This window comes from Canis aureus, chromosome X (assembly GCF_053574225.1).
Source record: "Canis aureus isolate CA01 chromosome X, VMU_Caureus_v.1.0, whole genome shotgun sequence".
Taxonomy (NCBI): Eukaryota; Metazoa; Chordata; class Mammalia; order Carnivora; family Canidae; genus Canis; species Canis aureus.
Genome location: NC_135649.1, coordinates 83727396 through 83749430, shown reverse-complemented (window position 1 = coordinate 83749430; position 22035 = coordinate 83727396). Strand labels below are relative to the sequence as shown.

Genomic DNA, 22035 nt, shown 5'->3' with positions numbered 1-22035 from the left:
GTGAGCCGAAGGCAGACACAACCACTGAGCCACTCAGGTGCCCCAGTGGCTAACTCTTGATTCACTACATTGTTAGGTAAGATTTTGGAGAACCAAAATCACAAATGTACCCTTTTGTTGTAGCCAAGAAAAGCTGGCTTTATACCAATGTCTATATTGCCAATGGAAGATGAAATCTTTGTGTTGAAGAAACTTTTAAATTCAGAGAATAAACCAGACGACACATAGTCCTGGGTTGTTGGTTTTTTTTTTTTTTTTTCCCCTCCTGGGCTTTACAATCTTCAGCATGTTTGCTGACCCTTGAGAATTGAGGAAAAGCACTTGACAGGAGTAAAACCTTACCACTGAGCAACTTCCATGTGATATTTTCCAAAAATGTATCTTATTTATGATAAGCATTATTAGATTTTCACAGCATTAATTCAGCTGTTTTTCAGGTTTTATGGAAAGCCACAACCGTGGGTTGATGTTTTTACAAAATAACTTTTGAGTTGATAAAGCCCCACCCTGAGGCTGTCTCTCCTACACAGGGCTCTGTAACACTCAGCCCTGTTTCTGTGAACTCAGTTAATGTAACCTCGTGGACTGGAACAAACTGTACGGCCGGAAGCTTTGGGGATAGTTGTCCTTGAAGTGAATGGAGGTGGGGAAGGCTCAAGACCCAGACTGGTGTCCCCTGCCCTGTTCGCCACTGGTGAGTTCTTCCACCTGTAGGTCCCTAAAGAGATCAGTTGTCTAGATAAACGGAGCATTTCTCACCTTGTCAGGGTGGGTTTGGGTGTGAGCATTCCAGCCCTGAGGCCTGCACACCCCGGGCTTCCTTCCCTTCCAGTCCACGCACTGTGCCTCCCGGCCCACCTTGTCAGTGTCATTGCCCATTGCCGCTAGAGGGGATGTCAGGTGGTGAATCAGCTGGAAAGGCACCGCTGGGCTGACTAAGCTGTGCTCCGTACAGCCGAGTTACCTGAGCGCGGAAACCATTTGCAGAACCACCTTTCAGCCCACATTACTTTACCTTCCAAAGTCTTGCCGTGCGGTAATGAAGCCGCTTCCATAGATCACACCGGGAAACGGGTCTCGTTATTTTATAGTCCTTTCTCACATGATGAAAAAACCTCAAGCTAAGAATTGCTGACATTTTGAGAATGAATAACCTCATCGAATTAATCACGTCAGCTTCAAGAAAGACACTTCGGAAGGGACAGTTAGCATTTCAGACCTTTTGCCTGCTTAGGGGAGAACACATTAGGTATTTAGTCCTGCTCCAGATAGGCCTGGCACATGTACCAGAGTTCTGGGGACAGACTTCTTTCCACTCTAACTCTCCCTTCTTGACTCTCTAAGACAGGATCTCTGGGTAATTCTGCCCCCTCCTTCCTCCAGCCCTGCAGACTGGTGGCCATAGAGGGTAAAACCAGTGGTGTTCACAATGCTCTTGGCTGTCTGCAGTCCTGTGGCCACTTGCCAGTTTTTTCTGTTATATTTTCCCACAGGGATAACCATGAGCAAGATCAAACAGGGCCGCCTACATCTCAGGGGCAGACTTTGTGCCAGTGTCCCTGTCCTCCCGCCCTCCAAGATGGACTGGGAAGTACACTGGCAAAGACCAGGCTAAAAGACAGTTTTAACACAACTACTTAAATCCCTTAGGGAAGCCAACCGAGACCAATACCCTTGGTAGGACAGTCCAGGAAACTTTTGGGGGGCCAGTCAAGCCTTCAAATAATAAGAATGGCAATATTCATTGAGCCCTTCCTCTGTGTCAGGCCCTCTGCTGATTAAGCCTTTTACATGAACGTGAACAACCTTTTATTTAGTTCTCATGACAACCATATGAAAGTGATACTACTAGCTCTATTTGATGCATTTCAAAACAGGTCAAGTGGTTAAGACCGTTACTCAAGGTTCCACAGCTAGTAAATAGCAGGATTGAGATGAAAACCTGTGAGGTCACCTCTACAGCTCTTACTCTTGGTCACTTTGCTGGACTCTGTGCCCCAAGCCCCTTCTCTAAGAGTTCCTGCTCAGCTTCTCCCTGAAGAAAGCAACCCGAGTTAGGGTTTAATCCCATGAGTCCTGTACCACTCACTGATCCCTGCCATCCTGGACAGAGATGACTGGACCAGAATTAGTCATCTGACACAGAAGCAAATGGTTCAGAGGTTCATGTCCAGAGACCAAGATAATTCACACACATCTGGACAGGACAGGTCTCGCGGTAGAGCTAGGACCTGGTCCGCATGGCTGTTCTAGCCTGTAACTAAATGTGGTAGGCTAAACAATGGCTCCCCAACGATGCCCACAGCTGCATCCCTAAAACCTGCTGCTGTGTTACTTTGCATGGTAAAAGGAACTTTGCAGATATAATAAAGGTAAAGGAACTGAGATGGAGAGATTGTCCTTGATGATCCAAATGGGACCAACCAGTATCATCACAAGGGTAATTATAAGAGGGAGGCAGCAGGATCAGCAGTAGTAGGGGATGTGACAGTGGAAGCAAGTGGTTGCGGTGATGCTGAGAAAGGCCATGAGCCAAAGAACACAGGTAGCCCCTAGAAACTAAGAAAGGAAAGGAATCCCCTCCTAAGGTCTCCAGAAAGAACCTAGCCCTGCCTACACCATAATTATAGACTTCTGACAAACAGAACTATAAGAGTATAAATCTGTGTTGCTTTAACCCACCAAATTTAATTTGTGACAGTAGAAATAAACAAATACACTAGGAATAGAGCAAGTGCTCCTCACTCTTTCAGAGGAGCATCTCTCTTTCCCAAAGGGCCCACCTGGGCTATGGCTGACCATTCTAGGTTGCTCCTATGCTTTCTTCCCTAGTTGAAACGCTTTCTGGGGGCACCTGGGTGGCTCAGTTGGTTAAGTGCCTGCCTTCGGCTCAGGTCATGATCCAGGAGTCCTGGGATCGAGTCCCACGTCGGGGTCCCTGCTTAGCGGGGGACCTGCTTCTCCCTCTGTCTTTCCCCCTGCTCATTCTCTCTCTCTCTCTCTCTCTCTCTCTCTCTCTCTCTCTCTCAAATAAATAAAAAATTTTAAAAATAATATTTTAAAAAAGAGATGCTTTCTGAAAATGGAAAATAAGTGGGTTTTTTCTACCAATAAGATCCTCCCCTGTAGAAATTAGTTTTATATTCTCTGCTTCCCCATACTTTTTCCAAGGGAGCCTTTTGTACTTCTCAGGTAGCCTTGAGGTAATCTTCCATGGGCCTGATTGATCCACTGTGGCTGAATCTGGCACTGCCTGAGTAGCTGCCATAGGTTTGACTGTCCCTGTTGTCTGAAAAGCTGTTGTGAGGAAGTGGAAATCTCTGAATGTCACCCTGGTGGGGAGGTGATAGAAGGCAGGTGGGGGGCTCATCATGAGGAATGATGCTCTAATTATCAGAACTTCCTAGAAGGAAGTGGGTAGCTTGGAGAGTTAGAGAGTTCTTGAAGATCCCAGACCCCTGAGCAGAGCTTGGGGATTAAAGAATGAAACTCTCTGCTGCCTATAAGAAACTCACTTTTAAATATAGGTTAAAACTAAGGGAATGGTAAAAGATACCTGGTAACATTAACCAATAGAAAGCTAGGATGGCTATATCACCACCACGCAAGGGCAAATTCTTCAAGAGAACATAAAAATCCTAGGTGTTTATGCACCTATTAACAGCTTCAAAATACATTAAGGAGAAAATGAGAGAACTGCAAGGAAAAATGCACAAACCAACAATTATAGTTTATAACTAATAGAACGAGTACACACAAAATAAGTAAGAACACAGAAGATTTGAGGGGCACCTGGGTGGCTCAGTCAGTTAAACATCTGCCTTCAGCTCAGGTCATGATCTCAGGGTCCTGGAATCAAATCTTGCTGCTCAGCAAAGAGTCTGCTTGTCCCTGTCCCTCGGCCCCTCCCTCCCTCCCGCTCATGCTCTCTCTCTCTCCCTCGCTCACTCTCTCTCAAACAAATAAAATCTTTTTAAAAAGAACATAGAAGGGATCCCTGGGTGGCGCAGCGGTTTGGCGCCTGCCTTTGGCCCAGGGCGCGATCCTGGAGACCCGGGATCGAATCCCACATGGGGCTTCCGGTGCATGGAGCCTGCTTCTCCCTCTGCCTATGTCTCTGCCTCTCTCTCTTTCTCTCTCTGTGACTATCATAAATAAATAAAAATTTTTAAAAAAAAAAGAACATAGAAGATTTGAACAAAACTATCAACCATCCAGATTTAATTGACATTTACTACTCCATCCCGCAAGAGCACAGTACACATCCTTTCTTCAAATGTAAATGGTATATTTACCAAGATAGGCCATCAAACAAGTCTTAGTAAATTTAAAAAGATTCAGGTCAAAGTATGGTTCTCTAATCACAATGGAGTGAATTTAGAAATCAGGAACAGAAACATCTGTGGAAAATTGCAATCATTGGAAACTAAACAAACTTCTAAATAACACACGAATCAAAGAACTGATATAGGAAATTACAAAGTATTTTGAACCGAATTAAAAGAAAACAAAACATGCAATTTGTGGGATGGCACTAAAGCAGTACCTTGGAGAAATTTTATAGCACTAAATGCCTATATTAGAAAAGAGGGGTCTCAAGTCAGTGATTGCACCTTTTTCTTCTTAATAAAACTAAAAATAAGAAATGAAATCTAAAGTAGAAGAAAGGAAATACTAAAGGTCAAAGCTGAAATCAGTGAAACAGAAAAGAGAAAATCATTGAAACCAAAAGCTGGATCTTTGAGAAGAAAAGTAAAATAAAATTGATAAATCTCTAGTGAGACTGATCAGGAAAAAAGAAAAAGCCAATTACCAATTTTAGGAATGAGAAAAATAACATTGCTACAGATTCTACAGATATTAAAAGGATTATAAGGGACACGCAGAGAGAGAGGCAAAGACATAGGCAGAGGGAAAAGCAGGACTCCCTGTGGGGAGCGTGATGTAGGACTCTATCCCAGGACCCCAGGATCATGCCCTGAGCTGAAGGCAGATGCTCAACCACTGAGCCACCCAGGAGCCCCAATAAGGGAATATTATTAACAAACTTATGCCATGGAACACCTGGGTGGCTCAGCGGTTGAGCATCTGCCTTCGGCTCAGGACGTGATCCTGGGATCCGGGATCGAGTCCTGCATCAGGCTCCCTGCAAGGAGCCTGCTCCTCCCTCTGCCCAGATCTCTACCTCTCTCCTCTCTGTCTCTCATGAATGAATAAATAAATCTTTTTTTAAAAACTTATGCCAGTAAATTCAACAACAAAAATGAAATGGACACAGTCCCTCAAAGACACAAACTACCAGTGCACATTCTAGAAAAAAAATAGATAACCTGAAAACCTTTTTATTCTTAAATACATTAGGGTTAAAAGTTTTCTTATGAAGAAAACTCTGAGCCCAAATGGCTCTACTGGAAAATCCTAACAGACATTTAAAGAATAATACCAGGGCAACCTGGGTGGCTCAGCCGTTTAGCACTGCCCTCGTCCCAGGGCGTGATCCTGGAGACCCGGGATCGAGTCCCACATTGGACTCCCTGCGTGGAGCCTGCTTCTCCCTCTGCCTGTGTCTCTGCCTCTCTCTCTCTGTGTCTCTCATGAATAAATAAATAAAATCTTTAAAAAAATAAAGAATAATACCAATTCTACACAAACTCTTCCCTGATGCCAAAACCACACAGACATAATAAGAAAACTATAGGCCAATATCCTTCATAAAAATAGATGCAAAAATTCTTAGAACTTTAACAAATTGAATCCAATAGCATATCAAAAAGATAATACATCGAGACCATCTTAGCTTGGGCTGCTTCAACAAAAAACTATAGACTGGCTAGCTAGAACAAGAGAAATTTGTTTCTCACAGTCTGGAAGCTGAAAAGTCCAAGATAGAGGTGCCATTAGACTCCTGTCTGGTGAGGGCTCATTTCCTCGTTTGTAGACAGCTGCCTTCTCAATGTGTTCTCACATAGCTTTTCTTTGGTGCATAGTTAGAGAAAGAGAAAGTTCTCTTTTCCTCAAATAAGGACATGAACCCCATGATGAGGGTCCCACCATCATGGCCTAATCTAAACCTAATTATCTCCCAAAGGTCCCACCTCCAAATACCATAACATTGGAGGCTAGGACTTCAACATATGAACTTGGGGGAACGTAAACATTCAGTCCATAGCAATAACCAAGTGGGATTTATCCCAGAAGTGAAAGGTTTATTTAATATTCAATAAACAATCAATATAATTCATCATATCTCCAGGATACATAAAAAGCATTTGACAAAATCCAGTATCTATTCCTGATAGTAATGCTTAGCAAACTAAACATAGAAGGGAACTTCCTGAACCAGATAAAAGATAACTATGAAAAACCCACAGCTAACATTGTATTTAATGGTGAAAAATAATGTTTTCCCTCTACAATCAGGAATAAGACAAGAATGTTACTACTTCTCATCAACATTATACTAGAATTTCTAGCCAGTACAATAAAGCAAGAAGCTAACATTGTATTTAATGGTGAAAAATAATGTTTTCCCTCTACAATCAGGAATAAGACAAGAATGTTACTACTTCTCATCAACATTATACTAGAATTTCTAGCCAGTACAATAAAGCAAGACATGAAAGGCATCCTGATTAAAAATGAAGAAATATAACTCTCTTTGTTTTCAGATGACATGATTGCCCATGTAGAAAAAAAAAAAAAACAGGCAGCTGGGTGGCTAGGTGGCTAAGCATCTGCCTTCGGCTCAGGTACTGATCCCAGAGTCCTGGGATTGAGTCCTACATTGGGCTCCTGCTCAGTGGGGAGTCTACTTCTCCCTCTGTCTCTGCCTCCCTCTTTCTCTCTCTCTGTCTCTCTGTCTCATAAATAAATAAAATATTTAATAAATACATAAATAAACCTACCAGAACTAATAACTGAGTAGAGCAAGGCTGCAGGATAAGAGGTTAATTTACAAAAATCTATTGTATTTTATATACTGGCAAGGAACAATCAGAAATTGAAATTTTAAAAATAATACCATTTAAGTTAGTGCCAAAAAATGTGAAATTCATAGGTATAAATCTGACAAAAGATATGATAGACCTGTTCAATGGCATCAATAAAACATTTCCGAGAGAAATAGAAGACCTAAATAAATGGAGAGATATACCATGTTCATGGATCAGAAGGCTCAATATTAAGAGGTCAGTTATCCCCAATTGGTCAATGCAATTCCAATCAAAATCATACCTTCTTGGGGTGGGAATTGACAAACCAAATTTTAAAATCATATGAAAGTGCAAAGGACCCAGGGTTGGCGAAACACTTAGAACAAAAAGAATGAAGCTAAAAGACTGACACTACCTGATTTCATTCTTGAAGTGGTAATCAAAAAAGTGTGGTATTGGTGTAGAGATAGACATATAGATCAGTGGAATAGAATGAATTCAAAAATAGACCCACACATACATGCCAACTGATTTTCAACAAAAGCACACAGCAATTTAGTGCAAAGTAGATTGTCTTTAACAATCCTCTTCCCACAAAGTGTACTGGAATGACTGGATATCCATATAGTAAAAAATAGACCTTCAATCCATACCTCCCCTCATATATAAAACTAATTTTAAAATGGGTCAAAAGGCAGCCCGGGTGGCTCAGCAGTTTAGCGCCACCTTCAGCCCAGGGTGTGATCCTGGAGACCCGGGATCGAGTCCCACGTCAGGACCCCTGCATGGAGCCTGCTTCTCCCTCTGCCTGTGTCTCTGCCTCTCTGTGTGTGTGTCTCTCATGAATAAATAAATAAATCTTTAAAAAAGGAAAAGAAAGTACTTCCAATCCTAGGCTCTAGCTTATTCCAAGCTGAAGTGACTAATTACCACGAGGGCCTCGTACACCTCCAGCTTTATCACCAACAGGTCCAAGCTGCGTTTTCAAAACACCCACCCAGCAGCCTCTGCATGACTCAAACCTGAAAGGTTTTCTCTCAAAACTGCCCTTGAGCCTCAATGGAAAAGACTTTATCGGGCGCTGTTAGCAACCGACACAGCAATAAAACTCCAAGGCACTGACACTTCGGTTCGTGTTTCCCAACTTAAAAGATACACATCACTGGATCCTGACTACTAGATGGCCATTCCACTGGGACTCTAAATGCAACTCTTAGGAACCTTCCAGAAACCATTGACTACAGAAGAAGACAGCTTATGCCCCAAGGTTCATTTTCTGATTTGTCAGCAGCCTCTTCCTTCCCTCGACCCTACCACAGTCGTCTTGCTATTCTTGTACTTGACACTCCCCCGTAACCTACTAAAAGGCTCCTTTGCAGGTTCTTCCTTATCTTCGTCCTGTGCCTTTTGTCCCTCAGTGATCTCCTGCTTAAGAAAAAAGGAACCTGGGACACCTGGGTGGCTCAGTGGTTGAGCGTCTGCCTTCAGCCCAGGGCGTGATCCTGGAGTACTGGGATCGAGTCTCACATTGGGTTCCCTGCAGGGAGTCTGCTGCTCCCTCTGTTTATGTCTCTGCCTCTCTCTGTGTCTCTCATGAATAAATAAATAGAATCTTTAAAAAGGAAAGAAAAACCTGATAAGTTTTTCTCAGACCAGAGCTGCCGCTCTGAATTTAACTGTGGACAAAAATTTAATCATTCTTCCTTTAAATGTACCTCTAAGAGACATCTGGTGGCTCAGTGGTTGAGCGTCTGCCTTCAGCTCAGGTCATAATCCCAGGTCCTGGGATCCCTGTGGGGAGCCTGCTTCTCCCTCTGCCTATGTCTCTGGCTCTCTGTCTGTGTCTCTCACGAATAAATAAATAAAATCTTTAGAAAAGATGTACCTCTAAAAAAGGTTCATCCATCCCAAACTTTGGTCACATAACAAGTGACCTCACATCAGCAGAATGCTTCTTCCAAGGTCATCACGGTGCTGTCAGCAAAAGCTAGCCACCAGGAGTGGGGACTCAGGTGGGGTCTGTGCCAGGGCCACAGTACTCTGTTCTCATCAGAAACCCTTGTTTCAGGAACCGCTTAACCCCACCACTCACGTTATTGGAGGGGACATTTCAAGGGACATACAATTAGCTCATGCCAAATGATACTCATACGCCCAATAGAGTCTGTGCCCCATTACGATACCATCGCCTATGTGGCCATCAGATGTACATCCACCTGCTACAAGTGAACTTAACTGCATATTTGGGATAATTCTTAGAAACTTTCAAACAACTTTTGAAGGTACCAGCCCTCCTGTGGAACATTTTTCCCTGAAAAGAAGAGGCAGGCACGGGTGAGTCTGGATAAATCCCGGGAGAAGTAGCTGCTGACTCTTCATGCATGCTCTGTGAGCTGGAGTCTGCAAAATAGTGAAAAGGTGGTTCAAAACCTGTCTCTGACCTTATCAGATGCCAGAAATGACACGGTTTCTACTCAGAAGTCCCCCACCCCCTGCCCGCTGCCAAAACCAGTTTACATTCATTAGCCAGAGTTGTCATGAGGAAACTCATAACCTTCAATTTCCTGTTAGCTAGCCAAGGGGGAGTTTATGCTTCAGCAAACACTTCTTGCTGCACTCATATAAATACTAAAGCTCAAGGAGAATAATTTATTTTTTAAGTTTTTATTTATTTAAGTAGTCTCTGCACCCAACGTGGGGCTTGAACTCACCACCCCAAGATCAAGAGATGCACACTCCACCAAATGAGCCAGTCAGGAGCCCCCAAGTAGAACAATTTCTGATCAGGCTAAAAGAAAAGGCCATCTGATTCTCTACAAGAGACCAGCTGGGCTTTGGGACATATTTCCCTGGCCTGAGTTTGGTCTGTCTCCAGGGTCTATTACAAGGACTAATCATCATCTTGTTTCTGGTAACTGCCTGTGGTGCATTTGGCCGATGCATCCTGTCCAGAGTCTTAAATGCCACTGTACAGCCCTTGTCACCTCAGGGGATTCAATAACAACTCATTCTGCAATGGAGAGGAGAGACGAGCCCTAACCCTACTACAGACAACTTCCTCTGAGCCAACTCCAGGTCAGCAAAATCCTGGCAGTGGTGATGATCAGAATATAGACTTGCGTCCTGTGGCCTGACTTCATCTGATCTTGGATGAAAGAGGGGAGTGAGAAAGAAACGCAGCCCCTGACATACAAGAGCTGGCCTGGAACTCACAGCAAGGCTTTGGTATTCTCTCATTGAACATGAACAATTTCACAGATCTCCAACAACAGACAAGACTTCTCTGTGTCCATCACGGAGCAAGACAAAAACAAGACTAACAAACATCAGTCCAAATCGCCAAAATGGGGACGCCTGGGTGGCTTAGTGGTTGAGCATCTGCCTTCGGCCCAGGGCGTGATCCCAGAGTCCCGGGATCAAGTCCCATGTTGGGCTCCCTGCATGGAGCCTGCTTCTCCCTCTGCCTGTGTCTCTGCCTCTCTGTGTGTGTGTGTGTGTGTGTCTCTCATGAATAAATAAAATAAAATCTTTAAAAAAAATCCCCAAAATGACCAAACATCGCCCTCTCCTAGCTCCTATGAATGGGTGTTGCTTCTTTATCAATCACTCCATCCTCCTCACCTTCTTAATAAGAATTAAGATATCCAATCATAAAACTACCCCACTCCCTGACAGCCTTCAGTCCTTGTACTCACCCCAAAATGACCTAACACAAAGCCAAGTCCTATAATAGGTTCTGTCTAACACCTTCTAACCAAGACATCCCACGGTTCCCCCATGCTGTGAGTTCTCTCTTCTTTTGAGGAATCAGTGAACCCAGATTTGTTGGACTAGAGGTGATCTTTGGGGGAGGGTTGTTTTTGTTTTGTTTTAAAGATTTTGTTTTGTTTTTTTGAGAGGGAGACAGAGAGAAAGCGAACATGAGCAGGGAGAGGAAGAAGCAGACTCCCCTGCTGAGCAGGGAGCCCCATGTGGGGCTCCATCCCAGGACCCTGAGATCATGATCATGACCTAAGCCAAAGGCAGACGCTTAACCAACCGAGCGACCCAGGTGTCCCTGGAGGTGATCTTTGAATGAAGGGGTTTATATCATAATAAAAGGTCCAAGACTTACTCTGAGAGTTCCTGATGTAGCAGGAGAGACAGACAAACCAACAATTTTAAGTCAATGTGGTGAATATCATAATAAAACATAAAGACAGGATGCTGTAAGAGCCACAGGTCAGAGCCAGGGCAATCAGTGAAAGCTTCCTGGTGGACAGGACACTAGGCTAACTCTCAGGTAGGAGCAAGCCCAGTGCAGAGGTAGGGGTTGGATTAGTGGGAGGAGTAAAGTGATGTAGGCGGGAGGAGTAGCAAATTCAGATGAAAGAAGCAGAAAGAGTACATGGCTAGACCACCACTGAGGTCAAGAAGGAACCTCCAGCAGGTTTAAGGGGCTTTCTATGCTCTTGGGTATGAATAAATTATATTTTATTATAAAGATTCAATGAGCACATACGGTGACCAAAGTTAACAAATCAACATCATTTGCCTCCAGATGCTATGGAGGATACAGCATCACTTTTACAGTATTGCCAAAAAAGGCATAACCTGAATTAACCATGAGGAAAAATCAAATAATCCCAAATTAAGGAACATTCTACGTTTTATTTATTTTTTAAAAGATTTTGTTTATTTATTCATGAGAGACACACAGAGAGAGAGAGAGAGAGAGAGAGAGAGAGAGAGAGGCAGAGACACAGGCAGAGGGAGAAGCAGGCTCCATGCAGGGAGCCCGACATGGGACTTGATCTCAGGTCTCCAGGATCAAGCCCTGGGCTGAAGGTGGCGCTAAACCGCTGAGCCACCGGGCTGCCCACATTCTACGTTTTAAACTCCAAAACTGTCAATGTCATGAAACAAAGGCTAAGGAGCTACTCCAGATTAAAGGAGAATAAGCACAGCTAAATGCAAAGCTTTCTCCTGGGTTGCATTTGAGAACGGAATACTTTCTTTCCTTTTGTTATAAGAGACATCGGTGGGACAATCAATGAAACTCAGCTAGATAATATTGTATCAGTGTTAATCACCCAATCTTGATAATTATGCTGTGGTTATATAAAAGAATGTCCCTTTTTTCAGGACATGCATACCAAAAGGTTTAGAGGTAACAGAGCATCATGTCTGCACCTTACTCTCAAACCATTAAATAAATATAGCCATATGGGTGCCTGGCTGGTTCGGTCAGTAGAGCGCTGGGAGTTCAAGCCATGTGTAGGATGTAGAGATTACTTTAAAAAATTAAAAATCAAGAAAAATAAAAATATATTTACATTTATATGTAAACGAGAAAGACAAAGCAACAGTAGACTGTTAACATTTGAGAAATCTAGGTAAAGAATACTCGGGAATCCTTTACAGTATTTTTGCAACTCTTCTGTAACACTGACATTTTTTCAAAATAAAGTTATCTCCTCCCTACAAAAAAAAGGGGGGGCATGTAATTGAAGAGCCTCTATGTGTCAGTATTACGGTGGGCCCTGTGGAGGTGAGGATGAATGCGAATCATCCCTGCCCTTCAGGACTCATGATCTAGTGGGTCATTTTGGCAGCAGATCCAAAGGGGTGAGGCAAGCCCTCTAGGTTGCTGACAACAATCAACAATCTGCGCAAGAAGCGGGGAGGCCTGAATCAATGAAGGAAGTGCCAACGTAGTCAGAAGGGCATTGGAGGGACAATTTCTATGGCCTGGTGGCTAGCTGGACTTGAGGTCGGGACCAAGAGAAGTCTAGCAGTGTGTCTGGGCTTCTCACAAAGTCTGTTGGAGGGACCAGGGTCACATTCCCAGGCTCATGGAGAATAATGTGATTGGTTTTGGACAGCTCAGTGGTGCGAGTGAGTAGAGCATCTGAACCCCAGGCCTGTCATTTTTGGGGAGAGCTCTGGGCTGAGATAGCTTGGGGCATCGTCAGCATTAAGGTGGTGGAAGAAGCTGTGTGATGGGAAGAGGGCAAAAACAGAACTCCAGAGAAGCCTCTGGAGATCAAAGTCCCATTCTCTGCCCCACTCAAGAATGTACCCTTCAAGTTCTTATTTTTCTTATTTTATATTATGTTATGTTATTATTTGAGGGGCGGGTGGGGGAGAGGAGCAAAGGGAGAGGGAGACGGAGAAGCAGACTCCACGATGATCAATCTCACAACCCTGAGATCATGACCTGAGCTGAAACAAGAATCAAGGCTCAGCTGACTGACCCCCCCCACCAGGAGGCCCCAAGGTCTTATTTCTCTGCTGCAGGTTTGGCCTATTTGCCAGATTTCTCCCAGCTTAATACAAGACTTTGGGAGCCTCCTCACTCTGTAGACTGTTTTCCCATCTGTAAATGGAGACATGGGAGAGTAGTTGTCTTTTCTCTTCTTTTTTAAAGATTTTATTTATTTATTCATGAGAGACACAGAAAGAGAGGCAGAGACATAAGCAGAGGGAGAGCCAGGCTTCCTGCAGAGAGCCTGTTGTGGTACTCGATCCCAAGACCCCAGGATCACACCCCCAGCTGAAGGCAGACACTCAACCACTGAGCCACCCAGGTGTCCCATGGGAGAGTAGTTGTCTTAAACATCTCCCAGGGGGAAGGCAAAATCATTGAGGCCCTAAGTGCCAGTTACTCTGTTACTACCCTGAGACTTTGAGCTGAGATTGCTCCAAACATCTCTAGGCTGCCTAGAGCCCTGTGTCTTTGGAGCTTGATCTCTGGCCTTTCCTCCTCAGTGAATTAAAGGGAACTGGAATGCCACAGTGATCATGATTTGAGTGCACTAAGGGCTCTTAGGATAGTGCAGATGGCCAGGAATGCGAGAAGAGATTGAGACAGATCAATGAGATGGCACCGGGCTCTGGCTGACTCAGTTGGTAGAGCCAGTGACTCTTGATCTCAGGGTCGTGACTGAGTTCAAGCCCCACGCTGGGCATGGAGCCTACTTTAAAAATTAAAATAATAATGATAATAAGGTAGCCCTGACCTGGGATTCAACATATACAATAAAATCCACAAATCTCAAGAGTCCCACCAGACGAATAGGGACAGTACCTACTTCTATGCAACTCAAACCTTCACTCACATAGTTTCCATTACCCCCCAGAAAGTTCCCTTAACCCCTTCACAGTTATTCCTCAGCTCTCATCCGCCAGCGGGAACCACCGTTCTGTTTACCTGTCTCCCTTAATTTTTTTTTAATTTTTATTTATTTATGATAGTCACAGAGAGAGAGAGAGAGGCAGAGACACAGGCAGAGGGAGAAGCAGGCTCCATGCACCGGGAGCCCGACGTGGGATTCGATCCCGGGTCTCCAGGATCGGGCCCTGGGCCAAAGGCAGGCGCCAAACCGCTGTGCCACCCAGGGATCCCATGTCTCCCTTAATTTTTTAAAAATGTTTGAAACTTGCAAGTTATTTCGAGAAAAATATGGGTGGTGACGTAGCCTCTCAAAGGAGAGTGCGAAGCTGAGCACTGCTTAGGGTCGTTTCTTCCATTTGATTTTTTAAATCCAATCAAATAAGGCCTTTCCTTCCCCCCCTCCCCAAAAAAGCTTTGCAAGAGCTGGACTCCAGCCAACAGTCGTTCTTCTCCCGCTAGGAAAAGGGTGGATTTGTTTAACCGCTTTGTTCTTTCCTCTTTGAACCTGCTTGTGTTTAACCGGACCCTCGACCCCAATCTCTGTTAGGTATTTTAACAACTTTTCTTGTTTAGGTAAGAGAGAAACTTTAGCTCCCCGGCCAAACTCCGAGGGTTGGCTCCGGCCTCCAAGCGTCTGCCCCGCCCCGCCCGTCGCGGGTGGCTTCGTACGATTCTTCCAGGAGCCACGGAGGAGAGGGACAGCGTCGGGGGGTGCACTCCCCGGCCCGCACCCCCAGCTGCTGCCACCCACCTGCTGAGCCGCCCTGCCCCCGCCCAGGCCTCTCTCCGCGGCCCGACCTTGAGCCACTGGAAGGCGCCAGCCCGGTGAGTGCCGGGGTCGCGCTGGCCTCTCCGCCCGGCTCCCCGGGGATGCAAAGGTCCGGCCACGGCCGGTACAGAGTCGCCGGGGCCGGCTGAAAAGAGGCCGACTGCCCCTGCCCCCCGGGGACCCGGGCCCCGTGCGCCCCCTCGGCCCGGCCGGAGGCGAGGCGGGCTCGACCTTCAGCTTCACGGGGCCTCACGGTCGCCCGAGGCTGCGGCGGCGCCGCCGGAGGGTGCGGAGGCCCCTCGCCGCTCGCGCAGCTCAGGTGCAGCGGGGACACCTGCCGGCGCGCGCCCGCTCCCCGCCGCCCCGCCGCCCCGCCGCCCGCTCCCAGGAAGCCCCGGCGGAATGACAGTTGCGAGGCCCAGCCCTCCCACCCTCAGCTTGCACGCCGGAGCGCCCCATTAAGTCAACATTGCAAAAGGTCCTCGTCTGATCCTGGGCCTTATCTCGGGTCGATAACACGAAGGCCTTTGGAGCCTGTGCCAAATTTTAACAGCCAGCAAGGATTCCAAATGCTACGACGCTGGCCATCAGCATTTAAGATTTGAGTCGTTTCTTTAAAAAAAAAAAAAAACCAATGTATAGAAGGAAATATGAAATCAAAGATTATTTTTGCCTTTTCCCTCAGCTGTCATTAATTCGCCCATGCGTGGGTGAGGCCACTTACTTCCAAGCAGAAACATGCCAGGGGGAAGAATGACAATGCAGACAATTTGGGTCAGCAGCTGGGACGAGTTTGGGAAAGAAAGGAGGCTCTGAAAAGTTGCCTGGTTTTCCTCTCCCACGGGGTGTCTTAGGTAATGTTTCTTCTCTGATACTTTTTGTCTTCTCCCTGTTCGCTGGTCACACTCTGGCCTCAAGTCCCAGCATAGAATGTTCCTGTCAGTAAAGTTCAAGACTCCTTGCCAAACTGGCGCAGTGCCTTCCCCGGAGCGAGAAGTAGCCGAGGGACTGTCCATTCCTACAAGAGATCCCCAGATCATGTATGTCCCCTTCTCCACCCCTTCCACTGCACCAAGTTGGAAACGGGTGTCAGCTCCAATTTAGTTTATTATCACCGGTGAATCTAACTTCTAAAAATGCAGGTCCGAAAAATGCAGAGCGGGAAGGCCCTGGCCTTGGTGAGGTGGGAGAAGGGAGTCCGCACCATCAGTGGGTGGGGAGGGTAGCAGGAGCTGGTGACCTGCGGGCGGGGAGGGGCCACCAATGAGGGAGCTGCCCGCCCCTGACCAGACCCATCTTCAGTCGGGGGCTAGGGCGCAGGCATAAAGGGCAGCCTTTGGGTGCAGGAGCAGCCAGCAGCCAGCTCTCCAAGGGTCATCGGCACCAAGGTACGGATGTGGGGGGGCTTGGGGTTTTTCCTCTCTCTCTCTTTTAAAGATAGTTGAAAACAAGCACTGGTAAGTGGATTGAAGATGCCTCATGTTATGGACGATCAGCCCTGTCTTCATATATGTCTCTTCCTGCCGCATTGCCTATTTTGTTCTGATTTTAGAGAAATTTTTCCAGTTCCGATAAAACTCAGTTCTGCATCGTCATCTTACCAGGGCCTTAAGCCCGGAGTTTGACTGAATTCGCCCCATGCGATTACATCCCGTGTTATCTCCGTTACCTTCCGCAGAGCACCCCCTTGACAATGTCTTCCATTAAGATTGAGTGTGTTTTGCGGGAGAACTGCAGGTGCGGAGAGTCTCCGGTGTGGGAGGAGGCGGCCAACTCTCTGCTCTTCGTAGATATTCCTGCGAAAAAGGTTTGCCGGTGGGATTCGCTCAGCAAGAGCGTGCAGCACGTGACCGTGGGTAAGGATGAAGGCCGGGCTCAGATCCGCCCACACATCGTCCTCTCCCCGGGGAGGGGCGGTCACCTGATGTGTCATTCCCCAGGGAACTTCTTGTTAAAGCATCCTGGACATGCTTTAAAACTGCTGCTTGGTCGTGCTCTCTCTGTCCACACCTGTGCACTCCCGCTTCGATCCAAGAGCAAATTCTGGATGCTCAATACTTCCTCTTCCCCGCGGGCGAGGGGCAACAGTCCCCATTTTGTGTTGCTGACCAGGCACTGGAGGATCTTTCCTTAACATCTTTGGATAACAGCTTTAGAAGTTGGAGGCCCGTTTGTGGCACAGCAAAGGTTGTCTACCTTGGGTCGGGCCAAGCCCTTTATTTGCAAAACAGAAACAAACAACCCCCTCCCAAAAAAAACCCCAGGTATATTCCTTCTTTGAATGTACCAAGAAGGGCTTTCAGACTTACAAAGTATCAACCAGGACTATCTGTTCACTGTACAAGATAAGATTCATGACAAATTTCAAGGGCATTGGAATGTGATTCTGTTTATGGCCGTGTGACTCCCAGAGGAGGGGTTTCTCATTGTAGGAGTTTGATATGAGATAAGGAAGCTTCTTGTTCTTTGTTAATGGGAAGAGATACAATGAATTCCTGTGACCTTGGGACAGTCTCATCCCAGAACTGGTGATCTCAAACTTTTTTTTTTTTTTTAATGAGAGGGAATAGCTTTTATTTTTTTGTAAAGATTTTATTTATTTATTCATGAGAAACATGGAGAGAGAGGCAGAGACACAGGCAGAGGGAGAAGCAGGCTCCACGCAGGGAGCCCGATGTGGAACTCAATCCCAGGACCCCGGGATCATGGCCTGAGCCAAAGGCAGACGCTCAACCACTGAGCCACCCAGGTGCCCCCTGCCCCCCGGGAACAGCTTTTTAACTCACCCAGGGATATGAGTGTGGCTAGAGGCAAAGTGACTGTGGCCAGTGGCCAGCATAGAGGCAAGGACCCGTTACCCTAGTCTCTCTTCGCCAGTGTGCACACAGTAGAGGTATGTTCCCATCCCTAATCTGCAACCACCCCCAAACCACAGAAAGGCATTATGGTATCAGTTAATTTAGGAAGTTACAGAAGCCTCAGGCCACAGGTTGGGATGCATGATGAGAATGTGGCCCTCCCAATACTGTGCTGCACGTTCCTTGGGCCTCTCAATGGCTGGAATCAACTTCTGAATGGGGCTTTGCACTTACTGAATAGATGCTTAGAAAATGTTTCAAGGGGTGCTAAATGGCTGAGTTGGTTAAGGGACCGACTTTTGGTTTTGGCTCAGATCATGATCTCAGGGGTCCTGGGATCAAGCCCCGCATTGGGCTCCGTGCTCAGCTGGGAGTCTGCTTGTCCTTCTCCCTCTGCTCCTCCTCCCATTCTCTCTCTCTCTCTCTCTCAAATATTTTTTACAAAAAAGAAAATGTCTTCAAAATAAACTCTGATAAATTTGTTTCCTCTGACTGTTCACCATGGTAATCAATCTCTCTAGACAAAGAAGTTTCCTTATACGTGGAAAAATGTTAAGCCCAGAAAACCTAAAATTTAAAAATACAAAATATAGCAATCTAGTCACATATGATTGTTTTATCACCACATCTATGTTTCTATTATTTTTATCATGCTTCCTTCCAAAAAAGAATTTGAGAAACAATTTTCAATTACATACATAAAACAGGACCCCTTAGAAAAGACAAGTCCCGAATCAGAGAGAGATGTCACAAAACCTAGTTGCCGGAACTAACACAGTTTGTGTCTCTGAGTTTCCTGGAGATCAGGTGAATCAAGCATCACTTGCTCTGTGACAGCTACTTTGGTGCTCCCCGTTCCCCCATTCCACCCCAGTTAAAGACATCCCCTCCCTTTGAACTTGATGTGGCACCTGCTCCAATGTATGGTGGCTGCCCCTATGTGATTTCTCTGCTTCTCCCACTCAACTGGAAGTTTCCAGAAGAGTTGGGTTTCCTTCACCTTTCTATCTCTGCTGCCCAGGATACTGCTCAACAAATATACTTGGTTCTGTAGTCTTCACCACTCAACAGAAGGGAGAGGGCACTCCCATTGTCAAAAGAGCTAGAATCCTCTTAGAGATGCCAGGTGGCGGGATGACCGCCACTGGCCCACTTACTGCCTTCTGACTGCTGCTTTTGCTTCTGCAGATGCCCCCATTAGCTCTGTGGCCCTTCGCCAGGGAAGAGGCTATGTCGCCACCATTGGAACAAAGTTCTGTGCTTTGAACTGGGAAGATCAGTCAGCAGTTGCCCTGGCCACAGTAGATAAAGACAAGAAAAACAATCGGTTCAATGATGGAAAGGTGGATCCCGCTGGAAGATACTTTGCTGGTACGGTTTATCTCTAGCACCTATTGACTGAGCGTGGGAGAGAAGCAGGACTTAGAAAAGTCTCGAATTGGTAGTGGTAAAATGTTATTCATAACGGGTCTTGGGTTCTTCTTTTATTATTACTTGAATAGCTTTTCCTTAAAAAATATATCCCAAGGGACGCATGGCTGGCTCAGTTGGTAGAGCATATGACTCTTGATCTTGGGATCATGAGTTCGAGTCCCACACTGGGGGTAGAGTTTTGGGTTTCTTTTAAGATTTATTTATTTATTCATGAGAGACCCAGAGAGAGAGAGGCAGAGACATAACCAGAGGAAGAACCAGGCTCCTCTCAGGGATCCCAATGTGGAACTAGATCCCGGATCCCTGCCTAACAGGTGCCCAACAGCTGAGCCACCCTGGCGTCCCGGGGGTAGAGTTTACTTAACAGAAGTGTAAAAGTACATACATACATACATAAGAGAAAGCCAATTAAAAATCAACTGTTAAGGGCAGCCCTGCTGGCGCAGCGGTTTGGCGCCGCCTGCAGCCTGGGGTGTGATCCTGGAGACCCGGGATCGAGTCCCACAGGCTCCCTGCATGGAGCCTGCTTCTCCCTCTGCCTGTGTCTCTGCCTCTCTCTCTCTGTGTCTATGAATAAATAAATAAAATCTTTTTTAAAAATCAACTGTTAAAAATGATAATTTTTTAAAAGATTTTATTTATATGAGAGAGACAGCATTAGCAGGGGAGAGAGAGAGAAGCACGCTCCCCGCTGAGCCAGGACCCCCTTGTGGGGCTCAATCCCAGGACCCTGGGGTCATGACCTGAGCCAAAGGCTCATTTTTTAATTTTAAGAATGCCATGAGAGGGATCCCTGGGTGGCGCAGCGGTTTGGCGCCTGCCTTTGGCCCAGGGCGCGATCCTGGAGACCCGGGATCGAATCCCACATCAGGCTCCCGGTGCATGGAGCCTGCTTCTCCCTCGGCCTATGTCTCTGCCTCTCTCTCTCTCTCTCTCTCTCTGTGACTATCATAAATAAATAAAAATTAAAAAAAAAGAATGCCATGAGAAAATCTTTCAATATCTGTCTCTAGCGGAGACTAAAATGTACGTGGTCCTATTATAGTTTAAATGAGTTTAAAATAGAGGTTTTGTGGTTGCTGATGATGTTTAAATTGGAAATAATTTCAAATTGACAGAAAAAAGAAGTAAAAATAGTACAAACAACACCTGTCCACCCTTTACCTAGATTCACCTATTGTCAACGTTTTGTCCCATTTGCTCGCTCTCTATGTATATCAACATACTTTCCTCCAGAATCATTTGAAAGTAAGTTGCATATATCACAACCCTGGAAAATACTTCCATGTGATTTTCCCAAGAAAATGACATTCTTGCACTACCTCAGTATAGTTATCAACTTAAAAAAAGTTTAACATTGTTAACAGGTTTTTTTAAATTTTTATTTATTTATGATAGTCACAGAGAGAGAGAGAGAGAGAGGGGCAGAGACACAGGCAGAGGGAGAAGCAGGCTCCATGCACCGGGAGCCCGATGTGGGATTCGATCCTGGGTCTCCAGGATCGCGCCCTGGGCCAAAGGCAGGCGCTAAACCGCTGCGCCACCCAGGGATCCCCATTGTTAACAGTTATATCTGACATACTATCTATACTCCAGTTTTGTCTATTAACCAAATAATGTCCTTTATAGTATTTTTCCCCCTCCACCACAGGATCCAGTCTAGGATTATGTATTGCATTTAGTTGACATGTCTCTTTAAACCTCTGTAGTCTGGGACAGAACATAGCCTTTCTTGTTTTTTATGACCCTGCCATGTTTGAAGAATACATACAACTACCCCCCCCTTTTTTAAGATTTTATTTATTTATTCATAAGAGACACAGAGAGAGGCAGAAACACAGGCAGAGGGAGAAGCAGGCTCCCTGCGGAAGCCCAATGCGAGACTCGATCCCAGAACCCTGGGATCACGGCCTGAGCCAAAGGCAGACACTCAACCACTGAGCCACCCAGGTGCCCTTTTTTAAGATTTTATTTATTTATTCCTGAGAGACACAGAGAGAGGCAGAGACATAGGCAGAGGGAAGCAATTCCTCCTGTTTTTAATAGAACATTCCTCATGTTCCTCTTGTCCTTGTGTTTGTCTAATGTTTCCTTGTGATTAGATCGATGCCGTACATTTGTCGCTAGAATACTACAGAGGTGATACTGTCTTTGTCCAGGTATCCCACCTGGATACCATGTCCCTCGTGGGTGATGTTCGTTTTGATCACCTGGTTTAGGTCTTCTCAGATTTCTCTACTGCATAATTACTAATTTTTTAAAAGATTTCATTTACTTATTTCAGATAGAAAGAGAACAGAGGGGCAGAGGGGCAGGAAGAAGGACAAGCAGACTCTGCCTTGAGCATGAGCCCAGCGCAGGGCTCCATCTCACAACCCTGAGATCATGACCTGAGCTGAAATCAAGAGTCGGAGACTTAACCGACTGAGCCACCCAGGCACCCCCATGGTTATTATTTTTAATTGTGATTTATAAACATTTTGTGGGGTTTATTAGTCATCTATTGCTGTGTAACAAACTACCCTGAAATTTAGCAGCTTAAAATAAGAAATATTTCTTACATCACATAGTTTCTGAAGGTTAAGAATCTGGATGTGGTTTAGCCCGATGGTTCTAGTTCAAAGCTGTATCATGAAGTTGCAGTCAAGCTGTTGGCGGGGGCTGTAGCCTCAGAAGGGGCTGGAGTCTCTCAAGGGACCTGGAGGATTCATGTCCAAGCTCACTCACAAGGGGTCGGCAGGAGGCTTCAGTTCCTTACCAAGTGGGCCTCTCCATAGGGCTGCTCTGGACATGGCTTCTCCCGGGGCCAGTGAGGTGAGAGACGGGGGGGGGGGGGGGGGGGGAGAAAATGAGGACACCCAAAACAGAGGCTACAGTCATACTATA

At 45.8% G+C, this 22035-nt stretch overlaps 1 protein-coding gene across 3 annotated transcripts in view; it reads left to right on the top strand.

The window, feature by feature from the left end:
• The first annotated feature begins 577 nt into the window (after positions 1–577).
• The window catches only part of RGN (regucalcin), a 32301-nt gene continuing 10843 nt past the window's right edge, over positions 578–22035 (top strand). The window contains exons 1-5 of one of the 3 annotated variants that reach the window (XM_077888520.1): positions 578–694; positions 14662–14913; positions 15543–15711; positions 16536–16713; positions 18904–19086. In XM_077888520.1, coding sequence (XP_077744646.1) covers positions 16551–16713; positions 18904–19086 — 346 coding nt within the window. In that variant the 5' untranslated portion in view covers positions 578–694; positions 14662–14913; positions 15543–15711; positions 16536–16550. Of the gene's footprint in view, positions 695–14661; positions 14914–15542; positions 15712–16089; positions 16246–16535; positions 16714–18903; positions 19087–22035 lie in introns of those variants that run through there. The other 2 variants (XM_077888519.1, XM_077888517.1) reach the window with 2 other exon arrangements.